The sequence below is a fragment of the Macaca mulatta genome, chromosome 7 (genome assembly GCF_049350105.2).
Source record: "Macaca mulatta isolate MMU2019108-1 chromosome 7, T2T-MMU8v2.0, whole genome shotgun sequence".
NCBI classification, from domain to species: Eukaryota; Metazoa; Chordata; class Mammalia; order Primates; family Cercopithecidae; genus Macaca; species Macaca mulatta.
This window is the reverse complement of record NC_133412.1, coordinates 180,246,861-180,271,541: the sequence shown is the minus strand read 5'-3', so window position 1 is coordinate 180,271,541 and position 24,681 is coordinate 180,246,861. Positions and strand designations below refer to the sequence as shown.

The window sequence follows — 24,681 nt, the reverse complement described above, 5'->3', positions numbered from 1 at the left end:
TCTGGAGCTGCCTTGCTACCCAGTTACCCCAGGGAATTTCTCTAGATTTACAATTCTGTACTAACATTTGATGTTTTCTCTGACTGGGAAATGTCCCCTCAACCTTGTATCTTTTTTTTTTTTCTTTTTGTAACAGGAGGACACATCCACACCCTGCAGAAGCCTGAGTGTCACTTTGGGGGCAGAGATGACCCTGCCTTGATCACACTGGTCAGTGTCCTGAGGAGCACACCCCACAGGGGACCCCGATGACTCCAGTAATGGCTCTGCCTCAAAACCACTGAAGAGTCCTTCCTTTCATTAGAGTAGACCACAGTGCCTGGGCTTCAGCACAAGCCGTCCCATAGATGTCACAGAGCAGCAGCTTGACACCTGATCCATGTGACGTTCCTGCCTTTAGAGACGGGGAGAGGGGTGTGTTCTCAAGGTCAACACACTCTTTGTGGATTTTGAAACAGAACACCTGCTTTTACTTTATTTCATTTGAAGATAAATGAACAAATACGCATCTGCAAATGATTGCAGTTTTCACATTTATTCCAGTTCCATTATTTCTTAGTTCTGCGTGATGTCCTGCTACAGGGTTGTGTTTTCTATAGGTATTTTTCAACAAACCAAGAAAATGCCTTTTCCACTTTCACTGGTTTTTCTCCATGTGCAGAGACCTTGAGTAGAGCATGTCTGACTGCATTTGTCTGTTTTCACACTGCTGGTAAAGACTTACCAGAGAATGGGCAATTTACAACAGACAGAGTTTTTTTGGACTTACAGTTTCACATGGCTGGAAAGGCCTCACAATCACAGTGAAAGGTGAAAGGCACATGTGACATGGCAGCAGACGAGAGAAGAGAGTTTGTGCTGGGGTCTCCCCTTTTTAAAACTGTCAGATCTCATGAGACTCATTCACTATTATGAGAACAGTGCAGGAGAGACCCACCCCCATAATTCAGTCACCTCCCACTGGGCCCCTCCCACAACATTGGGAATCATGGGAGTTTCACTTCCATATGAGACTTGAGTGGGGACACAGCCAAACCATATCATTCCACCCCATGTCCCCTCCCAAATCTCATGTCCTCACATTTCAAAACCAATCATGCCTTCCCAACAGCTCCCCAAAGTCCAAACTCATTTCGTCATTAACTCAGAAGTCCACAGTACAACCTTTCATCTGAGACAAGGCAAGTCCCTTCCACTTATGAGCCTGTAAATTCAAAAGCAAGTTACAGGCATTGGGTGAACATACCCATTCCAAGAGACAGACATTGGCCATAACAAAGAGGCCCCACGCAAGTCCAAAATCCAGCAGGGCAGTCAAATCATAAAGCTCCGCAATGATCACCTACAACTCCACTTCTCACATCCGGGACATGTTGATTCAACAGGTGGGTCCCGATGGTCTTGGGCAGCTCCACCCCTGTGGATTTACAGGGTACGGCATCCCTCCTGGCTGCTTTCACAGGCTGGTGTTGAGTGTCTGTGGCTTTTCCAGGCACACAGTGAAAGCTGTCAGTGGATCTACCATTCTGGGATCTGGAGGATGGCAGCCCTTTTCTCACAGCTCCACTAGACAGTGCCCCAGTAGAGACTCTGTGTGGGAGCTCTGGCCCTATATTTCCCTTCCTCACTGCCCTAGCAGAGGTTCTCCACAAGTGCTCCACCGCTGCAGCAAACTTATGACTGGACATCCAGGTGTTTTCATACGTCTTCTGAAATCTAGGCAGAGGTTCTCAAACCCCAATTCTTAGCACTCTTTCCATAATGGTTCACTTCTTTTGGCCTGTTCATTACTGGTATTTTTCAAAGGAATCTCACTTGAATCTTTCCTCTTTTGCTTTTTGTCTCCATGACAATGTTGAGAAGTTTTACCTCCAGCAACATAAGATGATCTAGTGACCTGACCCATTTGTGGCAAACAATATCTACAAATTCAGAAGCTCTTTGTTTTTCTTTCCATGAATTATAATTCTTTCTGTTATGTGTATAAGCATATCCTAGCAACCCTGTACACACCCACATACAGGTCTACAAGCTTATGAATTATTCTCTGTAAATAAAAATTTATCTCAATTTCCCTCAATGTTCATAATTCTCCTGAGGGTGAGGAAGGTCCTTCTCGATCTGTTCAAACTAAATGCCCAGGGACCATCTGGTAGGTAAGGAGCTCACCTGGCTCTGGTGTGGGGTCTGTCTCTTTCCCTCTGTTGTCCCACAGGTAAGCCCAGTTGTTCAGGTCCTAATAAGACAGCCCAGGTTTGTCCTGATTTCAAAACACATCAAACTTCTGAAGACTCTTCTGTTATCCACATCCAAGGAGATAGATTGTTTATTACATAATTCACCAAACTAATGTCAAATGCACAAGTTGCAATACAGCACATCCTAGAGTGTGTTCATGCAAATCAATGGAGGATAAAGTCTTTCAGAGACAGACGGACCTGAAATGATAAATATGTGGGTAAGGACTCTGGGCTTGATAAATATGTGGCTGTTTCACAAGCGTGACCTGTCAGGGAAGGACCAGAGTTTCCTGTGCTCTAGAGGAACCACAGAGTTCCTCTCTGGTTCCCAGGAAAGGGAATCGCACTAATCTTCATGATCTTCATGAGACTGTCCTCCAGGGCTGACCTGTTATAGAGTTTTTGTCTGAAGTTGTCACTGCAATCCAGAATCTATATATTTTTAATCAGAATTGTTTAGAGACCAGGCCACATCTTCAAGGTCACATACTGAGAAGAATGGACACATGTCCCACTACCTTCTCCTAAGATCTCAGACAGAATCCCAAATACCAAAAGGTCACAGAAGGACAGCTCTCAGGTGCTTTTATAAATGACCCACTTCCAGGGACAGTGAGCTTCCCTCTAACCATGAAGGATGTTCTGAACTACAATAAACATTGGATGGATCCAGGATTGTTTGAAGTCACTGTCATTATTACATTCAGCAGTTGTTTCAATGTGTCTGAAGTAGTAAATGACCATTTAAATGACCTGGATGTGTGGTTGGTTTTATATGAATCTTTAAGGGTAGAAGAGTTGACTCTATTCCAAAATCTGTCCCTGATCCATGATCACATTCATCTCCCAGATCGGCTCCTTCAGCACTTTTCCTACCTGGAAGAAGAGGACTCTGGGCTTGGTGAGGGGAAGCCCCAGGAAGAGACATGAGTTCTCAGAGGGCAAAGTCAGCATCCTACTCCCAGGGTGAGCCCAAAAGACAGGGTCCTCCATCCTCTTTTTACACCTCTCCATACAAAGGCACCACCCACATGCAAATCCTCACTTAAGCACGCACAGGAAACCACCACACTTTTTCTTAAATTCAGGGTCCAGCTCACATGGGAAATGCTCTCTGAGAGTCATGGACCTCCTGTGCAAGAACATGAAGCACCTGTGGTTCTTCCTCCTCCTGGTGGCAGCTCCCAGATGTGAGTGTCTCAAGGATCCAGACATGAAGGTATGGGAGACTGTCTCTGATCCCAGGACTCACTGTGGGTCTCTTTGTTCACAGGGGTCCTGTCCCAGGTGCAGCTGCAGGAGTCGGGCCCAGGACTGGTGAAGCCTTCGGAGACCCTGTCCCTCACCTGCGCTGTCTCTGGTTACTCCATCAGCAGTGGTTACTACTGGGGCTGGATCCGTCAGCCCCCAGGGAAGGGACTGGAGTATATTGGGTATATCAGTGGTAGTAGTGGGAGCACCTACTACAACCCCTCCCTCAAGAGTCGAGTCACCATTTCAAAAGACACGTCCAAGAACCAGTTCTCCCTGAAGCTGAGCTCTGTGACCGCCGCGGACACGGCCGTGTATTACTGTGCGAGACACACAGTGAGGGGAGGTGGGTGTGAGCCCAGACACAAACCTCCCTGCAGGGAGGCGGAGGGGGCGGGCGCAGGTGCCGCTCAGGACCAGCAGGGGGCGCGCGGGGCTCACGGAATACAAGGCCGGCTAAGGAGCTGGCTGAGGAGCTGGGTCAGGAGCCGGGTCAGGAGCCAGGGCAGGGTGGGCGGGGCTTCCTCACCTGCTCAGTGGTCTCCCTCCTCACCAGCACCTCAGCTTTCTGTAGGGCTCCGCTTTATTATCTGTGGTTCTTCTTCCTCACATTCTTATGCCAGGAAAGAAACGAGGAAGACAAATTTTCCTCTTATAGTTGAAGTTTCACCAATTACTAGGAACTTACCTGAAAGTTCCTGCATGGTCCATTATAACTGATTGTTTAAATATATATATATTCTAATGGTTCTCACCATCTGTTGATTTGTGTCATCAGTTGAATTGTTCCCTCTTTAAAATTCATATGCTGAAGCCTTAAATTCAATGGATCTCTATTGGAATTTTAATGATACAATTAAGGTTAAATGTGGTCATAAGTGTAAGACCTAATGCAACAGACCTGTTGTATTTATAAGAAGAGGAAGGCACACCAGAGACCTCTCACTTTTCACGTGCACGCAGAGAACAGGCCATGTGGAGACGTAGTGCACTAGAAGGTGGCCAAGTGCAAGCCAGGAAGAAGCCGCACCAAGAACCAAACCTGCCAGCACCTTGATCTTCAACATTCAGACTTCAGAATTGTAAGAAAATCAATATTTGTTGTTTAAGCCACCCACTCCGTGTTGTCTTCTTATGAAGACCCAGACAGACTAATACCACATGACTCTGTTAGCGCTGTCCCCTGGATGGAGAATCAGCCCCTGGGCACATCTCTCAGATTTCTACATAAAGTAGGCAAAAAATAGTAGCTGTGATATAAAAACTTGTCATGTCCCTGTTGGCCAGTTTCTGGGCAAAGTGTTTTAAAGAAGCCCTTAGGGCTTTGTCACAAAAGTTGTCTTTTATCTTTTCTTATGACCTAACTAATGGACAATGGGTACCAGCTGGATGGAGACTGACCACTGACCGTCTTCTGCTGACTCCTTAGTATGCCACAGAAAACCACACCAACATCACTCTATGTCTCCAACTTTCTAAATTTGCACTGAATCTATTGCTAAATGAGGAGTTACATGAGGTCTGAGTTTTGTTCCCTTCTTCCCAGTCTTCCTCAATTACCAAGGGCAGAAGAGACTTTCAATGAAAATTGGCTGTCAATGCCCCCAACACCACATCACTTTTTAAAGTCCAGGAACTTTATTTGGGGGATAGTGAAACACACTTTTAAATGGAAAGCCCTAAAGCACATACAACAGCTGAAAGAATGGCCACTGTGCACCTGAAGGCTGATGAGGCAGATGGTAGGGTACCTTCCTCCAAGATGGTCCTGGGTGTGTGATGGTTGGATGCCTCATGCATATGGAATTAAGGACTGGACTGAAGTAGAAACAAGGGCCATATCCCACAGGAAAACAAAACAAGAAAAAATCAGATGGGCATCCGTGAAGACCATTAATTAAATTTGTTGGGCTTAAGATGAAATTTTTTCCAAAGTTTTTAATGTTCTTAGCTAAATATGAATCTTTTCAATGAACTGAGAATTAAAAGGAGAATGGAGTTAGAAGTTGAGTGGAAAAGTCCTGAGAGAGCAGAAAGAAAATTCACACAAAACTGTCACACGGCAGAGGCCAGAATGGAGCTGATGCAGCAATGTCATTATTCTGCAGACTTAGTTGAGACTCTTTGGTGTTTAAGGCAGGCCCAGCGGTGAAGAACTTCTTTAGTTTTTGCTTCTCTGGGAAAGGTCTTACCTATCCTTTGTTTTACAAAAAGAATTACATGGTAAAGTTTCTTGGTTGGCAGAGTTTTGTTTGTTTTTCAGTCTTTTTCCCCCAGCAATTTGAATACAGTCATGGGCCACCTAACAATGTTTCAGTCAACAATAGACCACATATATGTTTGTGGCCACGTAACATTGTAATACCGTATTTTCACTAAGGATGTTCCATATTTAGATGTGTTTAGATAGAGAGATACTTACCACGGTGTCTCAGTTCCCTGCAGTGTTCGGTGCAGTAACACTCTGTACAGGTTAGTTGTCTGGGAACACTGTGCTATTCCACATAGCCTGTGTGTAGTTGCATTCCCTGTAGGTTTGTGTAAGTTCACCCTATGATGCTTACACAATGATGACACTGACTAGAAACACATTTCCCAGAAATAATCTCTATCGCTAAACCATACATTATTGAATATAATTCCTCTCCATTCTGGACTGAAAAGCTTATGCTGAGAAATCTGCTAAATCTGCTCTTTTTCTTTCTGTTTTCAAAAACTTTTTCTTTTAACAATGTGGTTTCAAACTATCTCAGATCTTTCTCATTTTGTTTACCTTACTTAAAATTTATAGAGCTCTTGGATGTGGATGAATATTTGCTTTTCCAGATTTAGAAAGTTTCTATGCTATTACTTCTTTGAAAAATCTTTTCACACATCTCTCTCTCTCTCTCTCTCTCTCTCCCCCACCAACAAACACACACACACACACCCTCTTCCTTCACTACCCCTTTTGTATGCAAAAATAAGACTATTTTTGCATAACTCCTCAATGCATAATTTAGTTTTCAATCTGTTTCCTGACTCATAAGTCTTTAACTCTATTTTATTTTTTTCATTGAAATTTTTCTTCTCTGTCTCTACTATTTCAAATGATCTTTCTTTGAGTTTACTGTTTCTTCTATTACTTGATATAGTCTGGTCTAAAATCTGCTTAAAAATTTTGTCTGACTTATTGTATTCTTGAGCATCAATAGTTTTGTTTAGTCATCTCCTAAATGTTTTGTCTCTATTAAAATTCTCACATTGTTCTTGCGTGATGCCACTAGCTCATCGAACATGTTTCTAACATTTACTTAAAGTTTTCTGCCGGGTAAACCATATGCTTCCTTTTCACTGACGTTGGTTTCTGGACCTTTATGTTGTTCTTCTGTTTGGACCATGTTCCCCTCCTCCTTCATTTTCCTTGACTGTCTTTGTTGCTATCTGTTCATTATAACAAAAGCCATCATACACTCTTCAAAGACGAGGCTTATAGAGATCATCCTCACCAGTCAGCCCAGAGAGTAATTTTGGGTCACTCAAAATTTCAAAGTATTCAAACTTCTGTCTGTTCTTAGTGACTCCCAGGATTTAGAGGATGACTGATTCTTCCAGGTAGGGGAAGTAGAAACTATTTACTCAGGCAGCCCCTTGAAAAGTTGGGCCCCTGGACAAAGTTTTATTATGGAGGTATGATTCATCAAAATAATGTTAGTTGCAGCTTCCCTCAACCAGTCATTAAATATTGAAATGTTATAATTTCTTATTTGGATCTGGGGTTTATTACTGGGTTATTTAGCTAAAATCACAAACTAATTTAAATCTGCCTATTTGGCAAAATGATCTGCTGCCGAATTTCCATTTTCTGTGTTCTCTCTGTGCATTTAAATCTAAATCTGTATTAGACATGCATCCAGAATGCGGAAAAATGTCTTAAAGTTCCTCAATTTATTTAATTTAATGGGGTTTCCAGAAGATGTGAAAATCTCCTTTGTTTATCAAACACCTGACTATTGGTCAATAGTTTTCTCTTTAATTTTTCTCTCTCCTCTCATATTATCTATAATAAGCAAGGAGAAATGAAGACACACCATCGACAGTTTGCTTAGACATCCCACCACCTAAAATTCTAACTGTCACTTACTAATTCTATCTTCATCCAGTGTAACATAACTAAGATAGAAATTCTATAACAAGGAATACATAGTTTCCAGTTCTAATACCACGTTTGTGACAGAAGCAAAGCAGGTGTGCTCTCTGCGAGGTGGTCATCTGAGGTCTGAGACGAGGGGTCACACACGTGTTTTTATGATATTTAAGGGATGGGGCAACAACAGTGATAACAATTCTGATCATCACTGGCTCTTACTGGAAAGTTTACAAGAAAAGTTACTGCTGTTATTTCATTTTAACACCTGGTTAGAATGAAGCTCAGAGGAAGAGGTCACATCCTAGGTCACACAGTGAGGAGAAATGGAGCTGTGCTCTGCTCTCCACACTACGCACAAGATCCCAGGCACGGGCCCAGGTTCCGCTGACACGTGGCATCTGGAGGGCAGTTCTCAGGGGATGGTCTTAGCGCACCTGCTTCCTGGGGCAGGGCGCTTCCTTCTCTCAGTTGTGCACTTGCTCCTTCTGCCAGCTCTGAAGTGACCACTTGCATTGCCATGAATCATTCATATTCTCTCCCTTATTATGGCAAAAAGTATACTTATTAAATTTTCAGTTCATTCTCTCTGAAGCACACTGCGTTAGCAGAAAGAAATAAATCACATTCCTTCACCTCCCCCACAGCCCAAGATTCCTGAAGACAGAGCCGATGTGATGTACTCATAGGTGGATCTCTGATCCACGGAGGTGGCCTTGGTCTTCAAGTTTCATCAATTTCTGGGAAGCCAAGGACTCTCCATCCCCTCCTCACTGCTCTGCAGCTCACCTGAGAACAGCTTTCTCATTGGAATATCATCTGTTTAAGGAATACAAGTCGCTGCTCTAGGATTTGGGGCCTGAGTGCACCTTCTGGATCCAGCCCAGGACTGGAGATACTTTCCAGAACACAACTTCACCGGAGACATGACCAGTCACACTGTTTTACTTGCACAATTTCAGCTTCCTCAGAAGAAAATTAAAATTGCTGAGACTTTTTCATAAATGTTGTGCCATGTCCTTTTTCTGTTTCCTTGCCTGTTCATTTATGTCAGACCAGGTGCCACATCTATGTAATCAGGTTAGAATCCTGCCTCCAGTAACACATGAAGAGGACCTTTGGTTGTACTTTTGGTCTTTGCTCCAAAATGTAAAGATTACAAAAGTCATCACCTCATTCTTACGTCAAGAGGCGTCTGCACAATCTGATCTTCAGTACCTTTGGGAATTCATCAAAGGAATGAAATTCCAATCAAAAATTGCCCACTCCCAAAACGGGAGAGACAGGTATGTCCAGAATGGCAGTTGGCACTTGCTTTACTGGAACAGAAGCTGCAGAAGAATACACACACATACACACACACACACAAACACACACATATGTGTACATATATACATGCACACATATATATGTACATAAATACATATATATACACACATACATATATACATATACATATATATATATTTTTAAAAAGCTGTTGAGGGCACTTACATGGTAAGAACTCTAGATGTCTGAAAGACAGATGTGGACTACGGTGAAGTGACAGTTCCAGAGGGCCGTACGCTCCTCAGTCTTCTGGACTTTCCGTCCAGAAACCTCCAGATTAGAAAAAAAAAAAATCCAAATATGTTTCCTATGGGTCAGAAGTGGGGAAGTTATAATTACTGAAAACTGTACCAAGAGCCTTCTCCAAAAGATCCTACAGGGAAGAACTTTTCCAGCACCTTGTCCTATGTGAAGAAAGACAAATCTGCCATTCCAGATCCCTCCCCCATTCTTCCGTGATTGTATGAAGATGTAAGTAAATAGTGCATAGACAGGTAAGATGTAAGCAAATAGTCCAGGTAAGATGTAAGCAAATAGCCTAGGTAAGCTGTAAACAAATAGTCCAGGTAAGATGTAAGCAAATCCAGGTAAATAGTCCAGGTAAGATGTAAGATAATCCAGGTTAGATGTAAGAAAATAGTCCAGGGACACTGAAACCACAAAAGGCAGTAAAGACGAAAGTTGAGCTTCTCCCCTGGAGATGCCTGGTCAAGGTCACAGCCACTGCAGAAACCTCACTGCAAGGCAAGGCTGGGCTGGAGGGGGCGCTCAGGAGCCACCAAGCACAGGTTCCAACCCCAGAGCAGGTGTACAGAAGGATGGGGAGGAAGTTTCCTCTCAGGTGTCTTCCTTTGTCAACAACAACAACAACAACAACAACAACTATGTGTTCAACAAGTTGCTGATGTGCCTTTAAATATCCTGTTACATCAGAACCATTCATATAATTTAAGGTAACGAGAAATATTTTCTAAAGTGAGTTTCCAGGACTATAAATATCTTAATAGTGATGATATAAAGGATAGGAATAGTTTTACTAATTGAATGGATACAGAATTGTGGGAGCCACTGTATTCCTATGAATAAAAAGGTTAGATTTCAGTGTTAGGTAATGTTACCTACATTGTGCATTTGACAGGGCAGTGATGGATCTGAGAGTGTGGCAGGTACACAGACCCAGTGAGTCAGAAACCAATATGTAAAGATGAAGATCTATGGATATGAAATGAAAGTACATGAAAACTTCATGAAATTCTATTAAATGGGGTAGGAAATAAAACCCAGACTTATTCAAAACACAAATTCCTTGCCAATTATTTTTGGAGTAGTGAATTCACAAAGAACTCCAAAGTTCTCTTCCATCTTTTGATTCCTATTGTCCGTGAGATGAGAAAATCAACTCTAATTATGCATCACAGGGCAAATCTGTAAACCAATGGTGGTTCTAGTGAAAATCCTGGTGGATCAAGATGCCAGGAAGGTGCTGGAGACACTGTCTCAGGAGCGCCCAGCAGATCTCAGAGGGACCTGCTGGACACTCATGTGGGACATCAGCTGTCACTTTCTCAGAGTCACCAATGAGCTGTGGCTGGTGCCTGATTCGACCAGGATGGGGTCACAGCACCTGGTCAGTGTCATGAAGAGTGATGGTTCCAGAAATCATCCATGTGGTCTCCATGTTAATCAAATGTGGGTTCACAGTGAGGAGCATGTCCTCTGGGTGTTTGCTTTTCAGTGAAAGGATGTCTGGCCACAAAAGTTAGTAAATGGAGTAGGGCATCCATTTCTTCAAGCAGGATTAATGCTTGGACCATCAGAATCCCACTCGTGTAAGGCTGATGTGTCATTCATCTCCCGTTTCTTATCCTAGATCAGGTCTTGAGCTATGAAATGCTCTGTCTCCTGAATATACAAGTAACCTGAGATCCATGGAGGTAAATATGGACATGTCTGGGCCCTGAGAGCATCACCCAATAACCACATCCCTCTCCCAGAGAAGCCCCTGAGAGCACAGCTCCTCATTATGGACCGGACCTGGAGGATCCTCTTCTTGGTGGCTGCAGCTACAGGTAAGGGGTTACCAAGTCCCAGTGATGAAAAGGGGTTGAGTTCAGTCAAGTGGGCTTTCATCCGTTCCTGCGTCCTCCCCACAGGTGCCCACTCCTAGGTGCAGCTGGTGCAGTCTGGGGCTGAGGTGAAGAAGCCTGGGTCCTCAGTGAAGGTCTCCTGGAAGGCTTCTAGATACACCTTTACCAGCTATATTATGCACTGGGTGTGACAGAACCTTGGACGAGGGCTTGAGTGAAGGGGATTTTAGTAATTCGAGAGATGTTTCATAAAACATTTATTCTGTAAGCAAATTTCAGGGATTGTAGAATGAATCAAATTAAGAAATCTGATACAGAACTTCCTCTGAATCGATCTTTGTAAACATCAATTTCCGAATCAATGTTGTAAATATTTTGGAACCCAAACACAAGTTCACATTTTAACTCCATTTTTATCTCTATTTTAAAAATGCCAAAAAAATCTCATTTTGTGCATGTGACAATTTGAATTCCTACCATCAATGCATATTTCTTGTTTTTCCACATTCATATTGCCATTTATCATCATGAGAATTGAGAGTTTTAACCATGCTAATAGGTAAGTAATGATATCTAATATGTATTTAAATGTACATGTTCTTAATAAAAAATTCATATTTAACAATTTTTATATAATTTTTGATGAGATGCCTCTCCTGATATTTGGTTCATTTTTAACTGCTTTGTTTTCTTTTGATTAGTTGTAAGTTTACTTGCATATTGATTATAAAAGTCATTTAACAAATTAAAAGAATTGGCCGGGGTCAGTGGCTCACAGCTGTAGCCCCAGCACTTTGGGAGGCCGAGACGGGCAGATCACAAGGTTAGGAGATCGAGACCATCCTGGCTAACACAGTGAAACCCCGTCTCTACTAAAAATACACACACACAAAATTAGCCAGGTGTAGTGGCGGGCGCCTGTAGTCCCAGTTACTCCGGAGGCTGAGGCAGGAGAATGGTGTGAACCTGTGAGACGGAGCTTGCAGTGAACCGAGATCGCGCCACTGCACTCCAGCCTGGGCAACTGAGCGGGACTCCATCTCCAAACAAACAAACAAAAAACAAAAACAAACACAATAAATGAAAAGAATTGACTTAACAAGTATGTGACTTGGAAATATTTTCTCCCAGTGTGTGGTTGCCTTTTTCTCCCTTATCAGTGGGTATTGGAGAAAAATTGTGTGTGTGTGTGTGTGTGTGTTTGCACAAATTTAGACCAAAAAAAATAAAAAAAATTTCATTCATAGATCATGTATTTGGCATTATATGTGAATTTCACTATAAAATACACTATTAGTGATTTCTTTTCCATGTCTCTAATCTCAGGCCACAATCAACCCATGAGTGTCTAGCCTCCACCTATTGATTGGAGGACTCTCCTCCTGAGATATTTGGAAGACTTCTGTAAGGAGATGTGTTCTTCTTCCCATTGTTTGTTTATTTAATCATCTATTAATATCCATGTTGGTTTATGGATGTCTATTTCATACTCTGAAAAAGATCCATGCTACATTACTCATTTTATTGTTCAAATTGCCACAGGTTTATTAGGTGCTGGGCGCAGATTTAGTTTGGATCCTGCATCCTTACAGCCCACCTCATCCTTTTGTTTTTGAACACTTCCCTGTTTCCTGGATATTATAATAAATTCTAAGCTCATTTTCTATATTACCTTTTTCATACATAGAATTAGCCATTTTTATAAAGAGTGCTTGTTTCTGATTTTAAAGAATAATATTAAAATAAAATATTGTGATACTGGATATGTGTGTTATTAATGAGGTGTAAGTACTTCTGGGACCTCTCAACCAATTGCCCTAGTAAATGTGCATGCTTATATGAACCATGTTTACAGACACTTCAAAACTGTTTATGTATCTAATCTTCTGTAACTTGATTACATTAAAAATGAGAAGACACTGGACTCTCCACCCAACTATGCTACCACATGGACCTTTCTAGTCTTCCTTCCTTGACTGTCTATAACCACTCACTGCAAAGTGAGGAACCCCATCCCACCATATGCCATTTTATTACTTAGCTGCACAATTTCAGGACACATGCAGAGTGGCATCAGAAATGTAAAGTTGTACCCTTGTAAGAAACATATTTATCTACTACAATAGAGTGCTTATGTGTGGTTTGTTTACAATTAAAACTTACAGAATCTCCTCATTTTCAAAGTTACTTATGTCAGCAACTTCATTTTCCACTTTCTTCTGTGAAGTCATTTCAATTACACGATATCGTTTCATTTGTTTTAAATTCTGTAAAAGCCAAAACTATAGTCAAGTAAACAGGATATTCCAGGAATTTAGAGGGTGGTTGTAAAATAAGTAAAACAGGCTCTGTTTAAGAAGAATAAGAATATTCTAGTGATAAGCAATGGTTGAGACGTGACACAATTAATTTGTCTAAGCTCATAATTTTGTGATGGAAAATATAAACCTAAATATATACAATTAAAATATATTTAGCAGTTCATTAACCCCTGGATTAAGTGCATACTCTATAGAATTATCTAATAACATATTTGGGACCGTGGGAATGTTATGAGATACATGCAGCAAAGAATGAAGTAATTTTCCTGTCTTGCATATATGATGTTTCCATTCAATGAAGACCTTTAAATAAGACAAAATCAATTTTCTACTTGACCCAGGCTTTTTCTTCCTAACAAGCAAATAACCCAGTGTTTTTCTTCCTGACAAGCAAACAACCCAGAACATTCTTTTCTTTCCTTGCTTGAGAAAGGTTTTCCCCAAACTTCAGCTCAGTTCAAGCATGCACTGTCCCTGAATGCGCATTTACCCTCAGATGGGTACACACACCTGTCAACATGTGGGCTCTTCTGTCAGAAAAACACACCTTTCCTCATGTGGATTCTTCCCTCAGACAAACACACACGTCCCCACATGGACTCTTCCCTCAGACCACCACATATGTCCTTACAATTACTCTTTCCTCAGAAAACAGACGTTTCCTCATGTGGGCTCTTGTCTCAGACAAACAAACATGTCTCCATGAGAACTCTTCACTCAGGTAAGTGCACACATTTCCACATTGACTGTTTCCTGATACAAACACGTATATTAAATCTTGAATAATTTTGTGGCAAAATGATCTCAAGATAATGATAATTATAAAACTCCTTCCTGACAAGGTGGAGATATGTTTTTTGTTTTTTGTTTTTTCATTTTAACTTTACTTTGCCTGATTGTCAGGAACAGTGGTTGGCAGCTCTAAATGTACTGATTACAGACAGATGCCTGTTTTCTCTGGAAATGTATTTCTTATGTTCTTACTGATCTTATTTGTTGATAACGTTTGCTGCAATGAAGATACCTGGACAGTGTCCACATTAGAGACTGAGAAAGAGTGTTGGGCAGATTAACCCTGTGCATCCAGACCCAAGAATCCTTTGACCCTACCCTCTCTGAAATGGAGACACAGAGGATGGATGAGCAATGTTGAGCAGTGCACCCATGACCACAAAAAGAAAGACATGGAAATATGTCCCCTCCCCTCCTTATAAAAGGCAGCCCATCCCCTGTTCCTTCAGGCCCTGGTGAGGAGCCACCCCATGTCTGTGCCCTTCCTCAGTGTCCGCACCGTGGGTTCTGCACTGATGTGGGCTTCCCTTCTCATCACCCTCAATATTAGTGTCCCTTATGAATCAGGTCCAGCTGTGGCTGCTCCACATGGGGCTGTTCTCAGTCTGTTCCCTCTGTGTTTGCAGAAGACCTGTGTGAAGTTCACTGGTGGATTCTGAGGTGGAAAAACTGTACAGCCCAGCGGTTCACTGAGCCTCTCCTGCACAGCCTCTGGATTCACCTTCACTGACTGCAGCATCAACTTGGTCCAGCAGGCTCCCCAACCGGGGCTGGTGTGGGCGGCAACAGGGAGAAATTCAAGAGGAAGTTTTTACGTGAACTCTTACGTGCATGGTCTGACATCTTTACTTCTTTTATCACGTTTGTTCTGTAAATCACAACGAATGGTGCATTCTTCATCTATTATACATTTGGTAAGTCTTTTTCGGGGTCTTTTAAAAAACTGGTAACTTTATCCTACGTAATACCTGTTAAGTCCTAAAAGTGTTTTTTGATGTCTACTTTTTCTGAAATTTACACAGCTACTATAGCTTTCTTTTGGTTCATAGTTTCATAATCCATATTTTCCAATCTTTATCTTTTCTATTTGTGAACATGTAGGATAACTTTCTTGTACAAAGCTAACAGTTGGGTATTGCTTTTTTTAAAGCAACTATAATAAATTCTATTTTTAAACTAATATTATTTTTTCTGTTATTTTTTGTTTAAATTAGCATTTTAAAATGATGTTTATTTCTCTATTATCTTTAAGATTTGACTGCCCTGCTGAATTTTGGACTTGCATGGGGTATGTAGTTCATTTGTTTTGGCCAATTACTCCCATGTGGAATGGCTGTATTTACCCAACACCTACAGCCCCATTGTATCTAGGAAGTAACTAACTTGCTTTTAATTTTACAGGTTCATAGGAGGAAGAGACTTGTCGTGTTTCAGATGAGACTTTGGACTGTGGACTTTTGAGTTAACACTGAAATGAGTTAAAACTTTGGGGGAACTGTTGGGAAGGCATGATTGGTTCTGAAATATGAGGACTTGAGATTTTGGAGGGGCCAGGGACAAAATGATATGGTTTAACTGTGTCCCCACCAAAATCTCATCTTGAATTCTGACACATTGTGGGAGGGACCCAGTGGGAGGTAATTTAACCGTTGGGGCAGGTCTTTCCCTTACTGTGCTCATCATGGTAAATAAATCTCACGAAAACTGGTGGTTTTATAAGGGACATTTCCCAGCACATGCTCTCTGTTTGCCTGCTGCCATCCATGAAAAAATGACTTGCTCATCCTAGACCTCTGCCATGATTGTGAGGCCTCCCCAGCCATGTGGAACTGTGATTTCATTAAACCTTTTATTCTGTATAAATGTTCCAGTCTCAGGTATGTCTTTATGAGCTGTGTGAAAACAAACTAATACACCCAGTATTAATCCCAGTGCTTATTAGTAATTTTTAGTTATTTTCCTCATTCTCTTTCCCCTCCCACCCTCCAGCCTCCAAGAGGCCCCAGTGTGTGTTGCTTCCCTCTGTGTCCATGTGTTCTCATCATTGTGCTCCCATTATAAGTGAGAACATGTAGTATTTGGTTTTCTGTTCCTGTGTTAGTTTGCTGAGAATAATGGTCTCCAGCTCCATCTATGTCTCTGCAAAGGACATGATCTCATTCCTGTTTATGGCTACTTAGTAGTTCATGGTGTATGTGTCCCACCTGTCATAGCCTGGGAAGTTCTTGCGACTCCTATTCAGCCTCTGGATTCACCTTCAGTAGCTACTGAATGAGCTGAGTCCACCAGGTTCCAGGAAAGGGGCTGAATTGAGTAGTAGATATAAAGTATAATGGAAGTCAGATATACTATGCACACTCTCTGAAGGGTAGATTCACTGTATCCAAATAAAATTTCGAGAACTTGCTATGAGAGTAAATGGCCGTGTATCACTGTATTTAAGAAACTAAGTGATGGGAAGTCAGTGTGAGACAAGACACAAAATTTCCTGCAGAGACGTGAGGAGGTTGGGCTGAAGGGGAAACTCAGCACCTAAATGAGACAGGGAAAGCCCTGGGACAGGTGCAGATGGAGGTCAAGGATTGCTTTTCTTCAGGTCTGTGGCTTTGTCTGCATCTAAAATTCAAAATTGCAGATAAAAATTATTTACCAAGTTTAAAAAATGCCATTTAGCAAATACGTGATTTGCAAATGTGTTCTCCAAGTCTGTGGTTGTCTTTTCACTGCCTCATCAGTGTGTACCGCAGAAACATTTATATTTATCTCTGTGTCTGTGTGTGTGCATGTGTGTGTAAATTTGGATAAAGTAACATGTAAAGTTTTATTATTTCTTCAATCATGTTTTTGCATTATGTCTGAAAACTCCGAATAAAATCTACTAACACTGAAAATATTTTCCATTCTCTAATCTCATGCCACAATTAACTAATAAGTATTTAAACTTCACTCACTTGATGAGAGGACTACCAACTTAAGTCATTTGGATTATTCTATGAGGGAGATATGTCCTTCTTTCCATTTTTCCTTGATTTAATTATCTATTAATTTCAGAAATGGTTCAGGGGTGTTTACTTCATACTCTGGTGTAGATCCATGCTATATTATTCATTTTATTGCTCAAATAACCAGACTTTAATTTAGAGGGTGTGAGCTCATTTACTTTGCACTCTGTATCTTTATGATACAAACCATCCTTTTGTTTCTTAACATTTCCCTGTTTCCTAGTATTACAAGAAATTCTAAGTTCATTTTCCTGTATTATATTTTCCATACATAGAATCAGCCATTTCTCCGAGGATTTCTGGCCTCTGGTTTGGAGAATTGTATTAAAGTACAAAATTATAATGTCGGGTGTGTGTACTGTTACATGTGGTGTCGGTGATTCTAGGGACTCTAAGCTAACAGTACCATTTGAATATTAACCCACGTTTACGGGCACATGGAAACTATTTATATATCTAATCTTCTGTACCTATATTGCATTAAACATGAGAACACACCAATATACTTACCTTACTGTCATACCACATATAGACTTTTAACTTTTCTTCCTGGCCTGCTCATAACCATCCACTCCAATATGAAGAATTCCACTCCATCACATGTCATTGAATTATTTAGTTGCACAATCTCAGGTCACATGCACTGCAGTATCAGATTTAAGCTGTACTTGTTTGGAAGCATGTTTATCTACTAAAGCACGGTGCTTCTACGCAGTTTCATTACAGTTTAGACTTACAGAATCCCCTAATTACCAATGTTATTTAGGTGAGAGATTGTGTGTGTCACCTTTCAAAGTGTAGTTATTTCAAATACACTATATAATTTTATTTAAAATTTCATAAAACCAACTTATAGATAAAGTAAGCATATGAAAATTTTCCAGGAATTTAGAAAGAGGGTATCACGTAAGTGAATTGAGCACTGATTAAGGGTGGTGATACTTATTTTAAATCATATGCAATGTTGGACACATGACACAATTAATTCGTCAACACTTAGAATTTAATGACACCAAGTATGAACCTAAATATATGCAACTTAAAAAAGTATGTAGCTTGTCATGAACTCCAAAATGAAATGCAGACTGTATAGAAGTCTCTGGCAACTTTACGCAGTGTGGGCAGCGATGGCATGAGATGCAGGCAATGAAGAACAAGGTAACTTTCCCCATTTGCATATAAGTTGTTTCCCTTCACGAGATACCTTTCTTTCAGCAGGCTCCCATGTGAGTCAGTTTCCTTCCTGACAAGCAGGTCACCCAGAGGATTCTCATCTTCCCTTAACTGAGAAAAGTTTTCCCCAAACTCCAGTTCAGACTAGCTCACACTGTCCCTAAATGGGCAATTACTTTTAGATATGTGCCCACATCTGTCCCCGCGTGGATTCCTCCCTCAGACAAGCACACGCATTGCTTTGTGGACTCTTCCCTCAGAAAACCACAAATGTCCCCACAATGACTCCTTCACATAAGCATGCCTGTCTGATGCTGAACTGCTGTGTGGCAAAATTAGCTCAGAATACAAGCAGTTATGGACTCCGGCCCTAATAACGTGCAGGTCTGCATTTTATTTTTAATTCTAACTGAAGACTTTGCCTTCTTATTAAGAACAGTGGTTTATAGTTCTACATGCAGAGACTACAGGCAGATATATGACTCCTCTGGAAAAGTTTATTTTCGTGTATTTACTGGGTTATTTTGTTAACAAACATTCATTATATGAAGACACCTGAAAAGGGCCCTCATCAGGGAACAAGAAAGTGTAGTTTGCAGATTAACTCTGAGCATCCAGTCCCAGGAATCCCTTGACCTGCCCTTCCTGAAATCCAAAGGCAGAGGGGGGATGACAACTGTTGAGTAGCAAACTTATGTCCACAGGGAGGAGACATGGAAATGTGGTCATTCCCACGCTCATGAGGAGCAGCTCATCCCCTGTCTCTAGTGGCCTGGATCTAGGGATTCACAAATGTTGTCACAGCGATTCCATCTCTTTCTTCTCACTTTAACACTTTCTCTTCAGTGGTGATCATGAATGATGATTGACAGCTGCACACTCACATCTTTACATAATTATTTACAAATGTTTATTATTTATTCTCTTCAGCTTTTTTTTAAAAAAAATCATAACTTTCCCCCTAATCAAAGAGGATTTTGATCAGAATGCTTGTGGGGAGCCCCCTGCTCTATCAGATGCCCACCATCATTTCTCTTGAAGGGAGGAAGAATGGCAGCTCTCTTGATTTCTACTCTAATCCTCTAGAACTGAAACCAGAAGGTTGCATGTCCCCTGCGTGAACATCCAAGAAGATCCTGTCTGTGGAAGCAGGAGTGTCACAGCCTTGACTGAGAGCCATGCTCCTGAAATGAGACGGTGTCCTCCATGGAGAGCACACGTGGACGCCCACACCAGAGGGCTCACTGCGCCTCACCACAGATGCATTCCCCTCCTGAGTTCTGAGACCTGAGTGCACCCCATAGAGTAGGGCTCAGATGAGGGGATGCAAATCTCCACCAGCTCCACCCTCCTGTGGGTTGAAAAGCTGAGCACGGGGCCCAGCTCAGTGAATCCTGTGCCCCACCATGGACACGCTTTGCTACACACTCCTGCTACTGACCGTCCCGTCCTGTGAGTGCTGTGGTTGGGGACGACTTCAGAAGGGAAACATCTGCTCTTTTCTTTGTGGGCTTCATCTTCTTATGCTTTCTCCACAGGGGTCTTGTCCCAGGTCACCTTGAAGGAGTCTGGTCCTGCGCTCGTGAAACCCACACAGACCCTCACGCTGACCTGCACCTTCTCTGGGTTCTCAATCAGCACTACTGGAACAGGTGTGGGCTGGATCCGTCAGCCCCCAGGGAAGGCCCTGGAATGGCTTGCAAGCATTTATTGGAATGATAGTAAATACTACAGCACATCGCTGAAGAGCAGGCTCACCATCTCCAAGGACACCTCCAAAAACCAGGTGGTTCTGACAATGACCAACATGGACCCTGTGGACACAGCCACATATTACTGTGCACGGGTACCACAGAGACACAGCCCCGGGCGCCTCCTGTACAAGAACCCAGGCTGCTTCTCAGTGATGCTCCCTCCCCACCTCTACAGAACAGGAAAGTGTAGCTGAGATGCCATTTCCTGCCAGGGTCTGGGTTTCTTATCCCCACCTGACTCAGACCCTTGTCTTCCTCCCTCTTCTTTACTAATGAATGGCATGTCCCCTGTTAGTGGTTCATGCAAGCAGAAGCTGTTTCCTGTTTGGCAAAGATTCAGCACGAAAAGTTCCTGTTACCTAAAAAAAATATAGACGGATGAGACTTAATTAACATAAAGAATTCTTTTTCTTTTTTTTTTTTCTTTTTTTTTTAAATTTATTTATTATTATTATACTTTAAGTTGTAGGGTACATGTGCATAACGTGCAGGTTTGTTACATATGTATACTTGTGCCATGTTGCTGTGCTGCACCCATCAACTCGTCATTTACATCAGGTATAACTCCCAGTGCAATCCCTCCCCCCGCCCCCCTCCCCATGATAGGCCCCTGTGTGTGATGTTCCCCTTTCTGAGTCCAAGTGATCTCATTGTTCAGTTCCCACCCATGAGTGAGAACATGCGATGTTTGGTTTTCTGTTCTTGTGATAGTTTGCTAAGAATGATGGTTTCCAGCTGCATCCATGTCCCTACAAAGGACACAAACTCATCCTTTTTGATGGCTGCATAGTATTCCATGGTATATATGTGCCACATTTTCTTAATCCAATCTGTCACTGATGGACATTTGGGTTGATTCCACGTCTTTGCTATTGTGAATAGTGCTGCAATAAACATACGTGTGCATGTGTCTTTATAGCAGCATAATTTATAATCCTTTGGGTATATACCCAGTAATGGGATGGCTGGGTCATATGGTACATCTAGTTCTAGATCCTTGAGGAATCGCCATACTGTTTTCCATAATGGTTGAACTAGTTTACAATCCCACCAACAGTGTAAAAGTGTTCCTATTTCTCCAGATCCTCTCCAGCACCTGTTGTTTCCTGACTTTTTAATGATCGCCATTCTAACTGGTGTGAGATGGTATCTCATTGTGGTTTTGATTTGCATTTCTCTGATGGCCAGTGATGATGAGCATTTTTTCATGTGTCTGTTGGCTGTATGAATGTCTTCTTTTGAGAAATGTCTGTTCATATCCTTTGCCCACTTTTTGATGGGGTGGTTTGTTTTTTTCTTGTAAATTTGTTTGAGTTCTTTGTAGGTTCTGGATATTAGCCCTTTGTCAGATGAGTAGATTGCAAAAATTTTCTCCCATTCTGTAGGTTGCCTGTTCACTCTGATGGTAGTTTCTTTTGCTGTGCAGAAGCTCTTTAGTTTAATCAGATCCCATTTGTCAATTTTGGCTTTTGCTGCCGTTGCTTTTGGTGTTTTAGACATGAAGTCTTTGCCCATGCCTATGTCCTGAATGGTACTACCTAGGTTTTCCTCTAGGGTTTTTATGGTATTAGGTCTAACATTTAAGTCTCTAATCCATCTTGAATTAATTTTCGTATAAGGAGTAAGGAAAGGATCCAGTTTCAGCTTTCTACTTATGGCTAGCCAATTTTCCCAGCACCATTTATTAAATAGGGAATCCTTTCCCCATTTCTTGTTTCTCTCAGGTTTGTCAAAGATCAGATGGCTGTAGATGTGTGGTATTATTTCTGAGGACTCTGTTCTGTTCCATTGGTCTATATCTCTGTTTTGGTACCAGTACCATGCTGTTTTGGTTACTGTAGCCTTGTAGTATAGTTTGAAGTCAGGTAGCGTGATGCCTCCAGCTTTGTTCTTTTGACTTAGGATTGTCTTGGAGATGCGGGCTCTTTTTTGGTTCCATATGAACTTTAAAGCAGTTTTTTCCAATTCTGTGAGGAAAGTCATTGGTAGCTTGATGGGGATGGCATTGAATCTATAAATTACCTTGGGCAGTATGGCCATTTTCACGATATTGATTCTTCCTATCCATGAGCATGGTATGTTCTTCCATTTGTTTGTGTCCTCTTTGATTTCACTGAGCAGTGGTTTGTAGTTCTCCTTGAAGAGGTCCTTTACATCCCTTGTCAGTTGGATTCCTAGGTATTTTATTCTCTTTGAAGCAATTGTGAATGGAAGTTCATTCCTGATTTGGCTCTCTGTTTGTCTGTTACTGGTGTATAAGAATGCTTGTGATTTTTGCACATTAATTTTGTATCCTGAGACTTTGCTGAAGTTGCTTATCAGCTTAAGGAGATTTTGGGCTGAGACAATGGGGTTTTCTAAATATACAATCATGTCATCTGCAAACAGGGACAATTTGACTTCTTCTTTTCCTAACTGAATACCCTTGATTTCTTTCTCTTGCCTAATTGCCCTAGCCAGAACTTCCAACACTATGTTGAATAGGAGTGGTGAGAGAGGGCATCCCTGTCTTGTGCCAGTTTTCAAAGGGAATTTTTCCAGTTTTTGCCCATTCAGTATGATATTGGCTGTGGGTTTGTCATAAATAGCTCTTATTATTTTGAGGTACATTCCATCAATACCGAATTTATTGAGCGTTTTTAGCATGAAGGGCTGTTGAATTTTGTCAAAGGCCTTTTCTGCATCTATTGAGATAATCATGTGGTTCTTGTCTTTGGTTCTGTTTATATGCTGGATTATGTTTATTGATTTGCGAATGTTGAACCAGCCTTGCATCCCAGGGATGAAGCCCACTTGATCATGGTGGATAAGCTTTTTGATGTGCTGCTGAATCCGGTTTGCCAGTATTTTATTGAGGATTTTTGCATCGATGTTCATCAGGGATATTGGTCTAAAATTCTCTTTTTTTGTTGTGTCTCTGCCAGGCTTTGGTATCAGTATGATGTTGGCCTCATAAAATGAGTTAGGGAGGATTCCCTCTTTTTCTATTGATTGGAATAGTTTCAGAAGGAATGGTACCAACTCCTCCTTGTACCTCTGGTAGAATTCAGCTGTGAATCCATCTGGTCATGGACTTTTTTTGGTTGGTAGGCTATTAATTATTGCCTCAATTTCAGAGCCTGCTATTGGTCTATTCAGGGATTCAACTTCTTCCTGGTTTAGTCTTGGAAGAGTGTAAGCGTCCAGGAAATTATCCATTTCTTCTAGATTTTCCAGTTTATTTGCGTAGAGGTGTTTATAGTATTCTCTGATGGTAGTTTGTATTTCTGTGGGGTCGGTGGTGATATCCCCTTTATCATTTTTAATTGCATCGATTTGATTCTTCTCTCTTTTCTTCTTTATTAGTCTTGCTAGTGGTCTGTCAATTTTGTTGATCTTTTCAAAAAACCAACTCCTGGATTCATTGATTTTTTGGAGAGTTTTTTGTGTCTCTATCTCCTTCAGTTCTGCTCTGATCTTAGTTATTTCTTGCCTTCTGCTAGCTTTCGAATGTGTTTGCTCTTGCTTCTCTAGTTCTTTTAATTGAGATGTTGAGTGTCAATTTTAGATCTTTCCTGCTTTCTCTTGTGGGCATTTAGTGCTATAAATTTCCCTCTACACACTGCTTTAAATGTGTCCCAGAGATTCTGGTATGTTGTATCTTTGTTCTCATTGGTTTCAAAGAACATCTTTATTTCTGCCTTCATTTCGTTATGTACCCAGTAGTCATTCAGGAGCAGGTTGTTCAGTTTCCATGTAGTTGAGCGGTTTTGATTGAGTTTCTTAGTCCTGAGTTCTAGTTTGATTGCACTGTGGTCTGAGAGACAGTTTGTTTAATTTCTGTTCTTGTACATTTGCTGAGGAGTGCTTTACTTCCAATTACGTGGTCGATTTTGGAGTAAGTACGATGTGGTGCTGAGAAGAATGTATATTCTGTTGATTTGGGGTGGAGAGTTCTATAGATGTCTGTTAGGTCTGCTTGCTGCAGAGATGAGTTCAATTCCTGGATATCCTTGTTAACTTTCTGTCTCGTTGATCTGTCTAATGTTGACAGTGGAGTGTTGAAGTCTCCCATTATTATTGTATGGGAGTCTAAGTCTCTTTGTAAGTCTCTAAGGACTTGCTTTATGAATCTGGGTGCTCCTGTATTGGGTGCATATATATTTAGGATAGTTAGCTCTTCCTGTTGAATTGATCCCTTTACCATTATGTAATGGCCTTCTTTGTCTCTTTTGATCTTTGATGGTTTAAAGTCTGTTTTATCAGAGACTAGGATTACAACCCCCGCTTTTTTTTGTTCTCCATTTGCTTGGTAAATCTTCCTCCATCCCTTTATTTTGAGCCTATGTATGTCTCTGCGTGTGAGATGGGTCTCCTGAATACAGCAGACTGATGGGTCTTGACTCTTTATCCAGTTTGCCAGTCTGTGTCTTTTAATTGGAGCATTTAGTCCATTTACATTTAAGGTTAAGATTGTTATGTGTGAACTTGATCCTGCCATTATGATATTAACTGGTTATTTTGCTCGTTAGTTGATGCAGTTTCTTCCTAGCATCGATGGTCTTTACATTTTGGCATGTTTTTGCAATGGCTGGTACCGGTTGTTCTTTTCCATGTTTAGTGCTTC

The 24,681-nt window shown here is 41.3% G+C and overlaps 1 protein-coding gene, 1 long non-coding RNA gene and 1 gene segment (V, D, J or C); 2 read left to right on the top strand and 1 right to left on the bottom strand.

Annotated features, from left to right (window-relative positions):
- The window catches only part of LOC144330491 (immunoglobulin heavy variable 4-59-like), an 85,804-nt gene that overhangs the window by 25,593 nt on the left and 35,530 nt on the right, over positions 1 to 24,681 (top strand).
- Positions 440 to 3,334, bottom strand: LOC144330509 (uncharacterized). Its single transcript, XR_013396770.1, has 2 exons — positions 3,117 to 3,334; positions 440 to 2,438 (listed from the first exon to the last, which is right to left on the bottom strand). It is a non-coding gene; the product is annotated as an uncharacterized LOC144330509 (long non-coding RNA).
- On the top strand, positions 3,327 to 8,622 carry LOC721002 (immunoglobulin heavy variable 4-38-2). The gene is made up of 3 exons (XM_015144643.3): positions 3,327 to 3,430; positions 3,514 to 3,837; positions 8,265 to 8,622. Exons 1-3 carry the CDS (start codon positions 3,364 to 3,366, stop codon positions 8,276 to 8,278), a joined length of 405 nt encoding a protein of 134 aa, XP_015000129.3. The 5' UTR covers positions 3,327 to 3,363; the 3' UTR covers positions 8,279 to 8,622.

Bases quoted from the DNA above. Each gene is read 5' to 3' on its own strand.
- LOC721002 (XM_015144643.3), top strand. From the start codon at position 3,364: ATGGACCTCCTGTGCAAGAACATGAAGCACCTGTGGTTCTTCCTCCTC. The intron at 3,431-3,513 runs GTGAGTGTCTCA...CTTTGTTCACAG, and splicing joins CCTGGTGGCAGCTCCCAGAT to GGGTCCTGTCCCAGGTGCAG.